General features: G+C 32.5%; 9 protein-coding genes across 9 annotated transcripts; 6 read left to right on the top strand and 3 right to left on the bottom strand.

The window, feature by feature from the left end:
- Positions 1–491: 491 nt before the first annotated feature.
- NAEGRDRAFT_65716 (uncharacterized protein) lies at positions 492–1,055 on the bottom strand (the record flags this gene model as incomplete). The annotated part of the gene is made up of 1 exon (XM_002679055.1): positions 492–1,055. The coding sequence occupies one exon, from the start codon at positions 1,053–1,055 to the stop codon at positions 492–494; it is 564 nt and encodes a 187-aa protein (XP_002679101.1).
- A 691-nt stretch (positions 1,056–1,746) lies between these two features.
- NAEGRDRAFT_2066 (uncharacterized protein) lies at positions 1,747–2,622 on the top strand (the record flags this gene model as incomplete). The annotated part of the gene is made up of 1 exon (XM_002678932.1): positions 1,747–2,622. A coding segment is annotated over one exon (876 nt), but the record flags the coding sequence as incomplete, so codon positions are not given.
- Positions 2,623–2,886: 264 nt separating this feature from the next.
- Positions 2,887–5,642, top strand: NAEGRDRAFT_65718 (uncharacterized protein; the record flags this gene model as incomplete). Its single annotated transcript, XM_002678933.1, has 5 exons — positions 2,887–3,043; positions 3,129–3,232; positions 3,275–3,348; positions 3,393–3,586; positions 3,631–5,642. 5 exons carry the CDS (start codon positions 2,887–2,889, stop codon positions 5,640–5,642), a joined length of 2,541 nt encoding a protein of 846 aa, XP_002678979.1.
- Positions 5,643–7,713: 2,071 nt separating this feature from the next.
- NAEGRDRAFT_79168 (uncharacterized protein) lies at positions 7,714–9,353 on the top strand. Its single transcript, XM_002678934.1, has one exon. The coding sequence runs from the start codon at positions 7,779–7,781 to the stop codon at positions 9,303–9,305; it is 1,527 nt and encodes a 508-aa protein (XP_002678980.1). The 5' UTR covers positions 7,714–7,778; the 3' UTR covers positions 9,306–9,353.
- Positions 9,354–11,034: 1,681 nt separating this feature from the next.
- Positions 11,035–12,027, top strand: NAEGRDRAFT_32465 (uncharacterized protein; the record flags this gene model as incomplete). The annotated part of the gene is made up of 1 exon (XM_002678935.1): positions 11,035–12,027. The coding sequence occupies one exon, from the start codon at positions 11,035–11,037 to the stop codon at positions 12,025–12,027; it is 993 nt and encodes a 330-aa protein (XP_002678981.1).
- Positions 12,028–12,095: 68 nt separating this feature from the next.
- Positions 12,096–13,433, bottom strand: NAEGRDRAFT_65721 (Peroxin 10 (Pex10), putative; the record flags this gene model as incomplete). The annotated part of the gene is made up of 2 exons (XM_002679056.1): positions 12,096–12,533; positions 12,582–13,433. 2 exons carry the CDS (start codon positions 13,431–13,433, stop codon positions 12,096–12,098), a joined length of 1,290 nt encoding a protein of 429 aa, XP_002679102.1.
- Positions 13,434–13,602: 169 nt separating this feature from the next.
- On the top strand, positions 13,603–14,370 carry NAEGRDRAFT_65722 (uncharacterized protein; the record flags this gene model as incomplete). Its single annotated transcript, XM_002678936.1, has 1 exon — positions 13,603–14,370. The coding sequence occupies one exon, from the start codon at positions 13,603–13,605 to the stop codon at positions 14,368–14,370; it is 768 nt and encodes a 255-aa protein (XP_002678982.1).
- Positions 14,371–14,482: 112 nt separating this feature from the next.
- NAEGRDRAFT_65723 (uncharacterized protein) lies at positions 14,483–15,589 on the bottom strand (the record flags this gene model as incomplete). The annotated part of the gene is made up of 1 exon (XM_002679057.1): positions 14,483–15,589. One exon carries the CDS (start codon positions 15,587–15,589, stop codon positions 14,483–14,485), a length of 1,107 nt encoding a protein of 368 aa, XP_002679103.1.
- Positions 15,590–15,708: 119 nt separating this feature from the next.
- NAEGRDRAFT_65724 (eta tubulin-like protein) lies at positions 15,709–17,188 on the top strand (the record flags this gene model as incomplete). The annotated part of the gene is made up of 3 exons (XM_002678937.1): positions 15,709–15,785; positions 15,882–16,053; positions 16,103–17,188. 3 exons carry the CDS (start codon positions 15,709–15,711, stop codon positions 17,186–17,188), a joined length of 1,335 nt encoding a protein of 444 aa, XP_002678983.1.
- Between the last annotated feature and the right edge of the window lie 401 nt (positions 17,189–17,589).

Consider the following 17,589-nt stretch of genomic DNA (forward strand, 5'->3'; position numbering starts at 1 on the left):
AATGTCCTCATAATTGATTTTTGGATTGTAGAGATCTTCCTCTTCTATTAAATTGTTGTCATTTACAATATTGTTAATGATGATGATGGTGAAGATTGTACAGTAGTGGATGATGGTAAAGAGGAGGAGCTGTTATTATTATTTGATGGTTGAGTGGTGGATGTATTATTTGTAGATGATGAATTGTTGGAAGCAGTGTTAGGAGAATTGGAAGTTGTTGGTATTGTTATTGATATTATTGGTTGATGAAACTACTGAAGGTGATGGATTGTTTGTTGGTTGCTCATCGCTTGGTGTTGTTGGTTGTTGTGTTTGAGCATTGTTGGCTTTGTTGACTGTCCTGATTGGTATCTTTCTGGTAATCACAACTTTGGACATTTTTTTGATGGGAAGATTGATGACAGTATTGACAATTAGAGCATTTCTTTTATTACACAGAAGTAAGGTTAGCTTCACTCATTTCATCTTTGAGATTAATTCATAGATTAATTTTACGAATTATTATTGAATTTCTTTTGTAAATCATCCAATCTCTTACCAATATCTGAGTAAATTGAATTTGGATTTCTGAATCCATAATCCTTCAAAAAGCAACCAAAGCCATAAACTGAGTAACTGTATGAATATCTATATCTGTACACTTTTGTTGCACCCAAAGGTTTATAAAACACATCAATGGCAGGTATCGAAACAATATTCCTCTCATAACAAACTTTTGGTGTAATCGAACAGTCAACCTCCACAAAATTGGCATCATCTTTATAATGTGGTGCAATTTCTCTAATCTTTTTTTTCAAATATTCACAAGTATACTTGTATGGAGCTGTAAAAGCAGCAGCAACTGGTTTTCCCTGATTAATTATTTCATCAAAATGCTCCTCACTCTGAATGACTGTAACATTTCCTCTCGGAAGAGGATGATCCGTTGTTTTATAATATTTCCATAGCAAAAATTCTCTCCATTCCAATGGTTCATTCTGTTCTTGTTTTTTCTTTATGTTTTGAATTGTTGAATAACTCCAAAAAACATCCTTCTCACTTTCATTATTAGACATTTTTTTAAAATTGGAAAAATCAAATAATTTGATATCGATATTTCTTTTTAATTGTTGTTATTATTATTAAATACTAATATTGGTTTACTTATTTTAATCAACTTGATTGTTGATATGGCTATCTTGAATTTGAGGTAACGCTTATTGGAATAGTGTGAAAAACCACAACATTGAATTGGATGGCATATTTTTTGAGTCAAGACGAGATTTAATGGCTTTGCACCCCTATCGTTTTATAATATAGTATAGTGTGTTTGATTTTAATCTTCCCGCCAAAATACAGTACTGAATTTGAAAAACAACTACAAAAATAATGGCTGAACATGATAGCAGTTTGATGGAGGATAGCTCAATGTTGGATCCCGAGAGCACTTCCAATATTAATGATTATTCAAATATGAGATCATCTTTTGAGGAGGGATCCTATGCTGAGGAAGATCCTCTTGCACAAGATGGAAGAGTTATGGAAGAGGAAGATGACGAATTAACTGATGACGATGATTCTGAAGAAAGACATGAAGGAGAATTTACATCAGAGACACAAGGAAATAGTACACTGAATATATCTACAGAATTTGAAACAATTGATGAGGATGCTCACTATGTTGATGAGGAAGATTCGGAGGATGATGAGGACTTGGACGACCCTCGAGCAAGAGAGGCCAGATTACTGTACCTTAAAAAACAAAAGTACATTGAAAAGTATGCAGATGAATTGAAAAAAAGAGAGACAATCTATTCAAAACACAGAAAAGCTCAAAAAAGATTGGCTGAAATATTTAGAGTAACAAAAGGAGCAGAAAGGTTTGCTAACACTGCTCCTTCTTCGGAAGTCGAAGAAAGATATGCAAAGTATGTGGCAGAACATAAGGAATTAAGAGATGAAATGGAAGAATTGAGGCGAAAAAATGCTGTTCAGCTGAATGAGATGAGAATAAGATTGGAGGAAAGAGAAACCAATGCATCTGAATTACAAAACTCTTTTAGAGAATTCAAAAGAAGCATGGCTCTTAGTGCTGTAGATAGTAGAACTGGTAAGAAAATTCCATCAAACTCAATAGAACAGTACATAGACAGAGACAGACAAAAGGATGACATGATAAGAGAAATCAGAACAACCTTTATTGAACTGAAAAATACAAAAGACTCTTTAGAAAAGCTCATAAAGAGTAGAGAAGAATTCTCAGAAGGTCTTCACTTGATGGACTATGAACAACTGAAAATGGAAAACTCAACCCTAATGGAAAAGTTGAGAGAAAAGAGAGACAACCTTAAGAAATCAAGAGAAAAACAAACTACAACTGTCCACATTTTAACTCACGTTAAAGAAAAATTACAATATGTACAGACTGAAAATTCAGAATTGCAAAAGAAGTTGGACAAACTAAACATCAACCTTACCGAGTATAAAGACATGCTTACTAGAATCAAAAAGGAGCGAGACATGTTAAAAAAACAAAACATGGAAATGAGAGAAAAGGAGCCTCTAGTTGGAACTGACTCTTTACTCCTTGACTATCAAAGTAGAAAGGACGAACTAGATATGTTAAAAGATCAAGTTATGGAGCTGAAGAATACCTATAACAGACTGATACTGAAAACAAAGAGTTACAACAAACAAACAGAAGCATTTGAAAAGAGAAATGCTCCAAAAGTCACAACCTATACTCTTCCAGATATTCACAAATAATAAATTTATAAATAATTCTCATCATTTCTTGTCACGTTGCAAATATATTTGCTCTCAGGCGATTCTCAACCATGTTACTGTACCAACCATTTTGTTATTCGGAGAGTGGATCGATATTTTATGCTTTTCCAAGACAAAAAAATGAGTGTAAGCGCAGAGTGGGTCCAACTCGGAAAGGGTAAGAAGGGAGTACCAGTGTACTACCGAAAGAAAGAAATATACACTATGGAATGGGGAGATGATAATATTAATCTCTCCGAATGTCTGATCGCTGCTGCAAATTTTGGTGGACCTATTGGTAGGTGTAAAATTTTTATTATTTAATATTTAACGATTTTTTCAAAATATTACCATCGTCATCATAATTAAAAAACTCTCTGCAGCTCTCACAAGGGATCCTAAAAAGTTATTAAGATTTAGAGGAACTGATTCAAAACAATATGTACATGTATTTTCAAGTTCAGGAAAAAGAATTTCAAAATTTGAGGTAGGTTATTTAGTTTGAGTTTTTTGAGATCAATTTTATAAGTGGAATACACAATTAAACAAATCACTCCTTTATATGGGATGGACACAAGAGGAATCCTTGATTTGTGTAACAGAGTAAGTGGCTCCTGAACTTATGAAATTTAAACCTGTATAAATAGTGAGGCTCACGTATTCATTTTCGATATTTTTGGAAAACAATTACAACAATTCCCATTCCCAGAGGAAGTTAAAAGTGCTGGAATTTTAAAAGTTAAACATTGGGAAACTGGTATTGCTATTCTTACAAGAGATTTTAATGTTTGGGTAATTTCGGATTTGGAATTTATTGATTGTCAACAATTAGCTTCTCTAGGTAGGTAAAACATTTCAAATTTGTATGTGATAGATTTTTAATAGATGTTCCACTTGAATTCAATGATGAAAAGGAAATTGGAATGTGTATCTTACAACCAAATATTGCAACAAGTGGAGATTTGGAAGTAATTATCAGTGTACCTCAAGCAAGAACTGTTTATGTTGTAACTTCTGAGGAATGTAATAATTTAGGACTCGATAATGGTCCATTTCCTAAAATTTGTGCCTCTCCTTCCGGAGAAGCTTTAGCCACCTTTAATGAATCTGGATCATTGTGGGTTGTTAAATCCGATTTTACTGAAAACCATGCAGAATTTGATACAAGATCATCAAGTACACCATCACAAGTAGCTTGGTGCGGTGAGGATAGTGTTTGTTTATATTGGGAACCTGAACAAGTTAATAATAGAGAAGGAAATGTATCTTTACTTTTAATGATTGGACCAAATGGTGACTATAGCACATTCACCTATGATAGTCCAATTCACCTTGTGACAGAAATTGATGGTGTCAGAGTTATTACCAATGATTCCTGTGAATTTTTGCAAAGAGTACCAGAAGCAAACTTTGATATTTTCAAAATTGGTTCTCTTACTCCATCAGCCATGCTCTATGATGCCTACATTGAATTTGAAAAGAAGAATGCCTCATCAATCAATAATATTAGATCTATTAAGAATTCGCTAAGAGGAGCCGTTAATGCTTGTCTTGAGGCTGCTGCAAATGAATTTGATACATCCCTTCAAAAATCCCTTTTACGTGCTGCTTCATATGGTAAATCCTTTTGTGATGAATTTGAACATTCCGAGTTTGTTAATACTTGTAAAATTCTTAGAGTTATGAATGCTGTCAGAGATTCGAATATTGGTATTCCAATCACTTTGGATCAATACAAGAGATTAACACCAAAAGTTTTAATAGATAGACTTGTGAATAGAATGCAACATTTGGTAGCCTATAGAATTTGTACCTACCTCAAGATCAAACCAAACAATGTACTTGTTCACTGGGCTTGTTCCAAAGTACTGTCTAATGAAGATGATCATGTAATATTGGATTCCATTGATAAGAAGCTTTCTGAATGTGAAGGTGTTCCATTTTCTACTGTAGCTTCAACTGCCTACAGTGTAGGTAAGAAGAACTTAGCTATTCAACTCTTGGAAAGAGAAGAAAGAGCTAGCGAACAAGTTCCACTCCTTTTAAATATGAATGAAACTAAGAATGCTCTCAGAAAAGCCATTATCAGTGGTGAAACTGATCTTGTCTATTTGGTACTTCTTCACATGAAGAAAAACATGGAAGTATCAAGCTTCTTCTCTGTAATTAATGAAAAGGGATTCAGAGTTGCTAGAAATCTTCTAGTAACATATTGTAAGGAGAGAGATATTGATTTCCTTAAAATTTTCTTCCATGCTTTGGATAAACAAGAGGAAGCAGCTGCTATGAATGTATTTGAATCATTCTCATTTGAAGGGGAACCAGCAGCTCACAAGAAGCTCCTACTCCAAGCTAAAGAACTCTATAATAAGAAGAAGGATTACCAATTGGACAGTAAACTTTGTGAAGAACAAGTTAAATTGCTCCAAATGCAAAGAGAGTTTGATAACGCATTGGGAAGACAATTATTTACAGGACTTTCTGTTAGTGAAACTATCTATCAATGTCTCCTTAATGGTAACAAACAAGCAAAGAAAGTCAAGAAGGAATTCCAAGTTTCTGATAAAAAGTTTTGGTGGTTAAAGATTGCTGCCTTCTCCAAGTTGGGCAAGTGGAATAAGATGGAAAAATTCTCCAAGAAAAAGTCACCAATAGGATACAGACCTTTTGTTGAGGCATGCTTACAACAAAAGAATACAGTAGAAGCCCACAAGTACATTCCAAAAGTAACAGATCCATGGGAAAAGATTGAACTTTATGTAGAATTATTGTCTTTCAAGGAAGCCATCGAAACTGCTTTCGCACACAAGAATACTGACATGCTTAGATGGATTAGAACCAAGACAAACCACTCTCAAACCAAGTTAACAATTGATGATTTACTTTCTAAACTCTAAATAAACCTATTTCCATAAAAAGGTTGATAAATAGCTAACTTGAATCCATATTTCAAACCACATTCTGTCAACAGTTCTGTATCTAATTGGCTACCGTTTCCATACAAAATTAACCTTTCCAAATTAACCAAGACTGTTGCAAGTTTGATAAATTCTTCATTTGATACCATACCCAATGCTAATGTTGTTAGATTCTTCAGCCCAATTACTTGTTCAAACACATCAGTACAGCTGGTTTGTGAAATGTATAATTCTCTTAGTTTCTTGAATTGTTTCAAGTTTTTGATATAATTTAAATTATTCAAATTGGACATAGTAAGGGTATTTAACTTTTCCAATTTTTCCAATCCATCAATAGTTTCCACCTTTGTATTCGAAATATATAATTCTTGTAAGTTTATCAAATCTGAGAGTGAACTAATGTTTGCAAAATTGTTATTAGCCAAACGTAAATCCTTCAATTTTGTCAAATGTTTTATCTCATCAATGTTATCTATTAGGTTTGATGACAATGCCAATGTCTCTAAATTTTCTAATCTACATAAAAAACGAAATCCCATAGTTCCTATTTGGTTTCGTGATAAGTTTAAAACTCTTAATTGTTTTAATTTGGAGATTGAATGGACAACCGTGTCAGTTAGTTTAGAGTCTTGTATGACTAGTTGAGTTAGTTTTGTTAGACTACTTAGTCCTTCCAAGTCAATTAAATTACATGAAAAACAATTAAGTGAATTCAAATTTTGTGGTAATTTACATTCAATCTCGAAATGTGTAATATTTAAATCTTGCAATTTATCTAAACTATTTAAATATCGATAATCCATAGTTGTCAGATTATACAAGCGAATATTTAATTTCTTTAAATTAATTAAACTTGCAAAGAAATCAAAATTACAATTTCTAATATCTAATTCAGTTAGATTTGTTAGTTGAGATAAACTATTAAAATTAGCCACTTGATACTTGTACAATTGGTTGATATCAAGCTTTTTTAATTGTTTAATTTTGGAAATTAGTTCAACTTCTTTAAGCTCAGCCATTGTGTCAATCATAATTAATTCTGCTAATTTTGGTAACTTTGCAATGTACTTGATACTACTTTTATCAACAGAAGTCCAAGATAAATTTAAATGTTCTAACAATTTTAATTTCAAAATATCCTCCTTAATTTCATCAATATTTTTACAAGTTTCCAAATTTAAATGGACCAAGCTACTGAGATTATTACATATTAATTTGAGTTCTTCATTCCCTATTAGAGAATTAGCCAATTTCAACCTCTTAATATTTTTAAATTTGAATATAACTTTTAAATGTCCAATTTCAAATTTAGATTGAAAAGTTGGAACATTAATTTGTTTACTTATTAAATTAATATATTTAGTAGCAATTAATTTCCATTTCTTTGATAAGGCCATTAACTTGAAAATAAGCTCCTGATTCAAATGTATCAATATATGATGAATAATAATATCAGTTGATAATTTTTCAATTCTAATTCTTGGTAACTTGTACGATTGTTGTTTAATAAGATTAACCAAGTTTAAATTGGTAGGTGATTTCTTATCACTGGTCGATTTTTTAGTTCGGATGCCACTTCTGCTAGGAGAGGAAGTAGTACTCTTGCTTTTGGTGGTAGACAATAAACTCGATGAGGATTTGTTCAATAATTTAGACTTTGATGTTGTTGTAGTGGTTAGAGTAGTTTTTGTTATTGTTGTAGAGGTTGTACTTCCAATTGAGGAGGACCTGGCCCTCAAAGGAGTAGTGGCACGAGATGTCCCACCACCAGTAGTATCAGTTTTCTTGCTTGTAGATGGGGTCCTATTCCGAGTGGTGATATTAGTACTTCTTGATGGTGAGGAGCTAAACATGATTAATCATTTTTTTGAACTTTTACTTCCCGCCACTACTTTTAATTACAATCTTACATTTTAAATGATAATTGAATATTCTATACAATCCATAGCATGTATTCAATTCATAAAAACATCATATATTCTAATAGCATTAATTAATAATCTAAAATATAATTTATGCATAAAAATTCAAACTTGGAAAAATTTTGTGCATTAAATGTTGTAAAAATTGCAAAAAAAATATTCGTAGTAGTGGAGGCCTTTTTTCATTTTAGCGATGTACAAGAAAATCATCAGCGCTTCAACGAAGACCCTTTCTTCTTCGGTTACAGCCCAACAATCATCATTAAATACCAACACATCATCTTTGGTTATTTCAACAACATTAACACAAAAGAGATATAAAAAGTCTTCAAAGGACCAAAAATCAAAGGATGCCAAGTGGATGAGACAAGCTGGTGTCTTTAGGTACAAGAAACCAAAGTATCAATTACAAAAGATGAACATTGATAACTTCCCTGTATACAACACTTCTTTCGCTGCTACCGACGAATTGAGAGAAACATATCAATGGTTAGGAACACTCTACAATGATGAAAAACTCATAAAAGAAGGTATTACCGAATTAAAACCATTGTCAGAAAATTCCTTTGCCAAGTTTGCAAAGAGCCATACTTTCGAAGAAGTAGCAAATATGACTGCTGGTGATATTGAAAAACAACTTGACAATCCTTCTTGGGACGCTTTTGAATTCCACCTTTCCCTTGATGCTGATCAACAAGATGATTTGGCTTTCAATTTGTCCAATACATTATTACCATCATTAATCGCTACACCAAGAGAAACATTGCTTCCTCATGTCTCTGATATGGAACCAGATTTTACAAATGACTTTTCTAAATTACCTAAAAACCCAGCCGATAGAAAAGTTGTTGAAGGACGACTTGTAACAAATGAATACTTGAAGCAAATTCACGAACGTTTCGGACAAGAAGGTGATTCTCCAGAGGATACTTTCTCCACTTTGTGTTTATATGAAGAAGCACTTTCATATGAACAATCAGAATATAATCACGAAAAGGAATTGGCTGAAAAGGTCAGAGAACAAGATTTTGTTCTTAAACATGTTTCCAAGGCTGATTTGGGTAGAATGTTTGAACTTCACAAGAAGGATCCTGCCTATTGGACTGGTGAAAAGTTGGCACTTGAATTCGGAATAACTCGTGAACAAGCTTGGTCTTCTTTGATTTTACAAGAATGGCAAGAAGCTGAAGAAACTGGCAAACCATTCAGATATGATAAGGCTAAGATTGTTTTCAATGACGAAATCAGAAAGGCTACTAAGAGAGAAAAGGAAGAATCCATGCCAAATGAAGTTACTAAGATTTTGACTAAACAAATTACTGAAGAAGAAGCATATAGACGATTTTTGGAAGAATCATCGAAACCAATTGAAACTGCCTCAGATGATAATTTACCAGATTATATCAAATATCCATTCCAAGAACCTGTTGTTGGTGAACAAGAACAAAAACAAGTCAAGATTATTGATAAGGAAGTTGAAAATAATACTGGATTCGGTTCTGATGTTGCAAGATACAAGTTATATGTTGCTGAAATGAAGAAGAAGTTTGAAAATGAAAGTGATAGAAGATTCATGGTTTCTGAAGAAGATGGTTCATTAAGAACAATGTCACAATCTGAACTTGCTTTCATGCATCGTCATGGTACATTCCCTAAGACTAGAGAAGGTCTTGGTGGTAAGGAAAAGAGAAAGAACGAAAGAAGAAAGAGAAGATTCTAAGTTTATTAACAAAGATATATTATAGTTATAAAAAAAATATTTGCTTTTTGAAATGTTTACCTTTACTTGAAAATTGTTACTGCACAATAGAGAACTCATTATTAAGATTCAAGATGAGAAAATTTATAATTCAATTTAATGCTTCCGAGGTTTGTTGATTGACTGAATCAGTAAACTGTAAAATTCAATTATGAACGCGAAACAATAGAAAGTCCACACGATGCAATTGCTACCGAAAGAACAATAGGCTTGGAAATTACAAAAAAAAGCTAAAAATATGCTATCGGGATCCAGCAAGGATGAAGATGTTGTGATGAAGGAAGCCACTAGTTCTTCTTCCGTGATTCATAAACTCTTGGTTGGAGAGGATCAAATCAAACACTTGTTGTCTATTGGATTATTTGGTAATAGAAGTCTATTCAAAATGATGGTTCATGCGTAAGTTTTAAAGCCTTCTTTGCATAGGCTTCAACAACATCATCATACAATGATCAAAAGTTATTTTCATCAATCAATGAATGGATGTCTTTTACATGATTGTACAAACTCTTACTGTAAACGAAATACTCCTCTTAATGATACGGAGGCAGCCAAACTTTCTGTTGAATATGCAAAGAAAGCCTTCGACAAGACAAATCCACAATTCTTTTTATGTAATACTATTAATCCTGTTCTTCCTCACTTTTCTCCAACACTCGGTATGTTTTTATTAAAGGCTTTCATCATCTAATATTGAAAGATTTATGTGTTCAGGAGGAATGCATTAGAATGATAATGGATGATGCTATTAAAACTAGTGACTATTCAATACTTTTGGAAATCATCAAGAGAGTATTTTGTAATGATGCTTCACTTTCTTATAGTTTTCAAACTCGTGATTCGTTCACTAAACAAGCAAATTATACTCTAGATAATGATTCAGTACAACGTGTTTACAAACTTATTATGAACTCTGTAAGTATTACTACTTTCTTTTTATTAATTATAGAAATTAGAGAAATGATGTGGTTATTAATTGTCTTGCTTCTTCGATCGATGAACTCGGAAAGAGATTTTATAATCATATTGAAAGAGTATCAAATGTAAATTTCATAATTACACTCCTTCAGTGTCCTCTAATGATGGAACCATCATCTCACAAATCACTTTCTCATCTAATGCAAGGTATTCTCAAACTTCCAGCAAATTTACTTAAAAGATTGAAGGAGCTATTGGCACTAACACCTAAAGAAATATTGTCAGGATTTATCAACATTTTCCAACAATTTATCACAGTTCAATTATATTCGAGAGGGTACATTGATGAAGAAATTTCCTATGCCACTAAAGTTTTGGGAATTATCAGTAAGTATGAAGATCAATATATTCTAACACGATCAATTTATCAGATACTTCAAATGAATTAAAGCCATTCAATCAAAAGGTTGACTATAGGGAATTTTATAATGATGCTGTTAATAATATTGTGGATATCAAGGAGGATTATGTTCGTTGGATTAAAGCTCTCAAGACACAGGATAAGGGATTTGATTGTTTTAACTTTTGTGAATATCCATATGTTATTGACCCTAATTTTAAGAGTAAGATTTTACAATTGGATGCTGAAATTCAACAAAACAAGGAGCTCCGTAATGCCTTTATTTCTTCACTATTCAGACAACCAACATCTTTGTTTTGTATCCTTAAAGTTGATAGACATAATTTACTTCAAACAGCTCTCAATGAAATTATGAATAGAGCTGATGATTTGAAGAAACAATTGCGTGTCAAATTCATTGGAGAGGAAGGTATCGATGAGGGTGGTGTCAGAAAGGAATTTTTCCAACTTGTTCTCAAAGAAATTTTCGATGTCAATTACGGCATGTTTGTCTATGATGAACAGCAAAGAACATTTTGGTTTAATATGAATTCCTTTGAGACCGAAGATAATTTCAAGCTTATTGGTATTGTTATCGGTTTGGCAATCTACAATAGTATTATTTTGGACATTCACTTCCCTCGAATTGTCTATAAGAAAATGCTGGGATTGAAACCTAACCTTGAAGATCTCAAAGAGACATTCCCAGATTTGGGCAGAGGTATGCAACAATTGCTAGAATTTGATGGTGATGTTGAGGATGTATTTTGCCGAACATTCCAACTTGAAACTGATGTCTTTGGTCAAATTGTTACTCATGACTTGAAGCCAAATGGTGGTGATATTCCAGTAACAAATCAAAACAGAGAAGAATATGTCCAATTGTTTATTGAATGGAAACTTGAAAAATCAATTCGAACACAATTTAATTCATTCATTGAAGGATTCAAGATGGTCTGCAGTGATCAAACAATTTTGGATTTGTTCAGAGCTGAAGAACTTGAATTGTTAATTTGTGGTAGCCCAGTTTTGGACTTTGAAGCTTTGGAACGTACTACCAAGTATGCAGATGGTTATGATAAAGATCATCCACTTATTAAGGATTTCTGGGATATTGTCCACCACTTTAGTGAAGAAGACAAGAAGAAATTCCTCATGTTTTGTACAGGAAGTGACAGAGTGCCAATTAAAGGATTGGGTGAATTAGGTTTTGTTATTGTAAAGAATGGTGATGATGATAGAAGATTACCAACAGCTCACACTTGTTTCAACCACTTGCTGCTACCAAAGTATTCCACAAAGGAAAATATGAAAGAAAGATTATTGTCAGCCATCAATAATTGTATGGGCTTTGGATTGCAATAAACATTATTTATTCTAGCTTATAACGTTCAGACATAAATGAATCAATTTTCTGTTGGCACTTTATTATTTCATTCACCCTCTACTTGCTTTACCATTTGGGAATCATAGCAATACAATCTACATAGTGATTGAAGAGAAATAGATTGTCTGCAAATTGGGCATTTTGGTTCCTTACTATTCGAAACGCATTCAGTAATGCAATCCCAACAATATAAATGTCCACACATAGTAGCTGTTGTCTTGACTCGTCGTTCCAAACAAAGACAACATTTAAATTCAGTTTCAGTTCTTCCATCAATATATTCCTCAATATACGAAACACCATCAAGAGTTATTGATTCATTATTGTCACATTTTTTTTCCTCCTTCTTTTTTGAGATATGCTGCACAACGGCAGATTTAATAAATAAGAATGCAGAAATAACCTGTTGTATCATTATCAGGAGTGAGAGCAAGAAAAAGTTTGGTCTCTTATAGGAATCTCCATCTGTTTTACCAGTATAAATCTGAAAAATTTGAAAATTAATTATTCCACTAAAGATAAAGTAACTTACATATCGAATGCCTGCTAACCTTTTAGACACTTGCAAGAATTTTCCATTGATATAGAACGAGACTAAATTGAATCTTAAAATAAATTGGACAAACTCTTTCAACATGCTAATGTAATATCTCATATTTTCAGAGATACCATTAGGACTAAAATAATGGCTCAACCAATGACTTGTACCTCTATCGAACAAATAAGGAACAATTAATTCATATAATACAAATAATAATCTCGTAGAGGATGTTGATTTGACTATATATAAAGTTTTTGGAGAGAATTTGTTAGAATTTGTTGAATTAACCTGTTGTGGTGGTTTGGTTTTTTCTTTGAGTTGCACCTGAAGTAAATCACAATATTCCTCTCCCAATGTTGATTGTCCTGTACAAGTAGTGGTTCCATAATAAATTAAATTACAAACGAGTTGAATTTCTCTTTCAAATCTAATGGTAAAACGTTGTCCAAAAAACCAATTACACAACTCTTTTAAATTATTGAACATTACATGATTACTGTAAAATTCATCCTTCTGTAAAGATCTCACAATATCAGGCTGTCCCGAAAATGGAAATCCAAAAGTTAATATTCTCGTTGGATAATTAAATGTATTTTGATTTCTAGATGCTGTTGATTCATTATTCCGATTATTACTACTATTTGTATTAGATGATCTATTCTTTGACTTTCTCTCTGCACTTGTTCCATTACTCCTCTCCGAAGAAGAAGATCCAGCACTATTTATCGATGATTGTGCCAATCCTCCTTCATTATTCCGATTATTTGATGTTGCTCCACCACTCAAGTTATTTCTTTGATTCGATGAAGAGGATGATGGCACTGATTGTATTGTTTGTTGCATTTTTTTCTAATTAATTAGCAAAGACCTTTGCATTAAATAGAAGCAACAATCAATGATATTAGAGAATTAATGATAAAATCAATAATGCAACAATGAAGAATAAGATTTTGATCATTACTTTAATATATTTTGAAAAGAAGAATAAATTTCAAGAAGACAATTTAGAAAAATGAGTGGACGAGGAGTTGCCTTTGAGGATGAGGATCGTGGTGTTGGTATTGGTACAAATTCTCTGTTGGATAATTATTCTTCTTCATCGATGGGAGTCGGAAATGATGATAATCAATTGATGAATGAACAACAACAACAACAACAGGAAAATAATTATTCAAATGTTGGCAATAACGCGAAAAGTTTTCTAGGCTCTGATGAAGATGATGATGACGGATTTTATGATAGTTTATTCTATGAAGATATTGAATCAAGATTGTGGGAGAATGATTCGTCCTATCTGATTGCTGTCTCTCCCAAGATTTTCGAGAATAGTCGAATAAGAATGAAAGTCATCTTGGGATATAGAGTACAATCTGTGGTTCATGCTCTTCCGAGTCCAAACTCTATGGATGGCAGTGCAGTGGCTGGTCATTTGCTTCCCTATGATAGATATAATAGAAGGAGACTCTATCAATCCTACTATAATAGAGATAGAATTGAGAGGATGAGTCCAGAGGAATTTAATCAACTTCCCGAATATCAACAAAGAAGGATACTCAAGGAGAGATTTCTCAATAAGAGAATGGAACAGAGAAGAGGATTGAAGGATTCACTTAGTGAGAATATGTATGGTCCATCATCATCGTCGAATGGTAATTATTCAAATTCATCCCTGGGTAATTTCATGTATTGGGCTACTAGGAATTTGGATCAATTGGGATGGAAAAGTTTATTGGGTGTTGTTGCCTTTGTATTTGGATTGTATAGGACTGTTTCACCTTGATGCAGATCACATTTTGGAAATTCTCAAAATCATCTCAATAGAAATATAACTGAGAGTGATTAATTGGATTTAAGCAATCTGAGATACAATCAAATCAGATTGTGAATTACTTTTATTCGTCAAGTAATTCAATAGTACTGCCACCATCACAAAGGCAGAATGCAGGACATAGTATAGGAGCATGTGGAATATCCTTAAAAGCAATACCATAATTAGTTCCATTTACAATGAATGAAATATTTCCATCTTTTAATTCACATTCAATAATGGACCCATCAATAATACGTGAATTTACATATACATCTCTACCATCACGTCTTTGAGAATATAAATTACCATTAGCACAATATAAATAATAGCCACATTTCGAGAAACTATGGTCTAAATCTAAAGATTTAGGAGCAAAACCTATCATTGCATCCTGACACGAACATATAAGCTTAACTTTGAATGAATTTGTTGGTGTTTGCATTGCTAAAACACATGAATCAAAATTACAGCTTTTTCCAAGTTTTCTAGCTATTGTTGGAGAATCTAATTGAATTTTAGATGAACAGTATTCCTTATCAAATTGCACATAATCCAAATAATCAATTCCATCATATTTTGATTTTAATAATTTAATTCCCCTTCTTGGCAATATATCAAATATAGGTGTAATTTGATAAAATACAACTTCTTCAATAAAATTATCCAAATCATTATTACTTAGATTTTCAATCTTTTGTTTGATGTCAATTCCTCTCAAATAGTTCAATACTAATTGAAAATGCTCACTCGGTCTATCAATAAAATAAGCAATATCATATAGAGAATTGTTATTAGAAAGTGGAACAATAATTGGATCGAAATGATTATTAAAATAACCAGTAAAAAAGGTGTCATTCACACTTTTCAATGTTGCTAAACTGGTTGTAAATATTTTCCCACCAATATTTAAATTAACAACTTGTTGATCATTATCAAGACTTGGACGTCCAGATAATTCACTAAATAACTGCCTAATCCTTCTTTCCTCCTCTTTTAATAATTCTTCTTGTTTGATTAGTTTGGCTTCTCTTTCGGAGAGTTGTTGCTCTTTTACTTCCAATAATTGTTGTAATTGTGAAAGACTTTCCAATTGTTGTTGATCGATCAATAGTGGTGGAGTATTGTTGGCATTCTCTTCTTCTACTTTTTCAGAATTGGAAGGCCATAGAAAGTTCAATAATCTAAACATTTTTTTTTTAATATTATTTAACTTATTGTAATGAATATATTAATATTGCTATTATCAATTTTGTATTATATTTTTACAATGGAAATTATTAAACCTATCATCCTTAACAATCAAAAAAAATGTCTTGTATTTTTGTATTTCTCGGGCAAGCTGGAAATCAAGTCGGGAACGAGTTTATTAAATTGCTGAATGGAGAGTGAGTATTAACAAGAATTGATGATAGAGTCGTGATGATGATATTAATTATTATTCCATGATACTTGATGTATAATATAATTGTATTATTCAATAGAAAGATATCTAAAAAGTCTAAGGGATTTTTTGATACCTATTTCAATACAACCTATTCAAAGGCAAGGGTAGTAATGGTTGATGCCGAGCCAAAGGTTATTAAATCAATTTTAGATGAAGAAAAGAAATCAAAATTATCAATTTATAATCCAAAGAATGTTGTATACTCGGAGGTAAGTAAATTCTTAATGGTGATGATGATAATAATTCTAAAACAATTAGAGTGGATGTGGTAATAATTGGGCTCTTGGATATAATTTTAAAGGAAAAGTTAAGAATTTGACTAGTAATATTGCTCTCTCTGAAACAGAATCGCTATTGGAGGAAACAATGGAAAGAATTAGAAGAGAAATTGAGTGTTGTGACATTGTGCAGTCAATATTCGTGTTTCACTCTATGGGTGGAGGTACTGGTAGTGGTTTTGGATCCAGAGTTGTTGAGGAAATAAGGAACAAGTATCCGAATTATTACGTTTTTACAGTTTCAATTGCTCCATTTCAACATGGAGACACACCACTCCAACACTACAATTGCCTGCTCACTTTGAATCATATCCATGAACATTCTGATGGTGTTTTCCTGTTTGTGAATGATGATATTCTGAGGTCAATTACTAAAAATGCAAAAAGAAATAATGCTGGTCACTCAACTTTATTGGATGTGAGCTATTCAGTTTCAGATATTAATAAGTACATCTCGTCATGCCTATGTGGAATGCTTCTTCCTATATATAATAAGGACTCCAAATCACATACTCCCTTCGATGCTTTCTCACTTGTGAATCAGGTTATTCCCCTTAAGGATACTAATTTTGTGGAATTACATACCAGTGCTCTCATCACCCATAATGCAGCACAATTTACATCATGGCAATATATTGCTGAAGATTTGACTAAACATGTCCCAATTTATGATATTGGACATGCAAATATTAGAACAATATTCTCAAAGACATTTATAAGAGGTGGCTTACAAACATCACACGATCTGAATATTGTCAAATCAGTACTTCAAAAGCAAGCATTCTCTCCTGTGGATTGGATGTACGATAGAAAGGAGGAATTCAACAATGTAGTTTCCAGTGAGGAAGCCCTCAAAAGTTACAAACTTCCATACTCTCTAACTGTTTGTGCCAATAGAACAAGTTTCATGGAGCTTTTCAACAGGGTTTTGACCAAGTCATACACCATGTTACAATCCGGAGCATACATTAATTGGTATGAAAGACATGGATTGGAAAGGGAAGATTTTGATAATGCCATTTGCAATTTACAAAGTGTTGTTGATCACTATGTAGAATTGATGTAGTGTAGATTGATCCTTTTGAGAATCAAATTAATTCAGCGATGAGGAAGTGGATCAATACTGAAAAGAATTAATTCATTTAGATGGAAATAATAATTTAATACTTTACAAAATATGATTTGAATTCGGAATGAAGAATCAACGTTGAAATCCTCACACAATGTTACTGCTTGCTCTCAAGTTAGCTGAAATACAAGCAAAACAGACATACAGCATTAATGTCATGCATTATTTTTGAATTACTTCCAAAAATCCTCATTTGCAAATTTCAAATCAATTCAAATACCAAATAAATCAAGTTTCGATTTTGAAATAAGGACAAGATTACTAGAATTTACAGTGACGTTGTAAATCAGCTCTTTCTGAATAGGGTAAATAGCCTCCAAGAGGTAAATTAATGATTG

This window comes from Naegleria gruberi (genome assembly GCF_000004985.1).
Source record: "Naegleria gruberi genomic scaffold NAEGRscaffold_15, whole genome shotgun sequence".
In the NCBI taxonomy this organism is placed as follows: Eukaryota; Heterolobosea; class Eutetramitea; order Acrasida; family Naegleriidae; genus Naegleria; species Naegleria gruberi.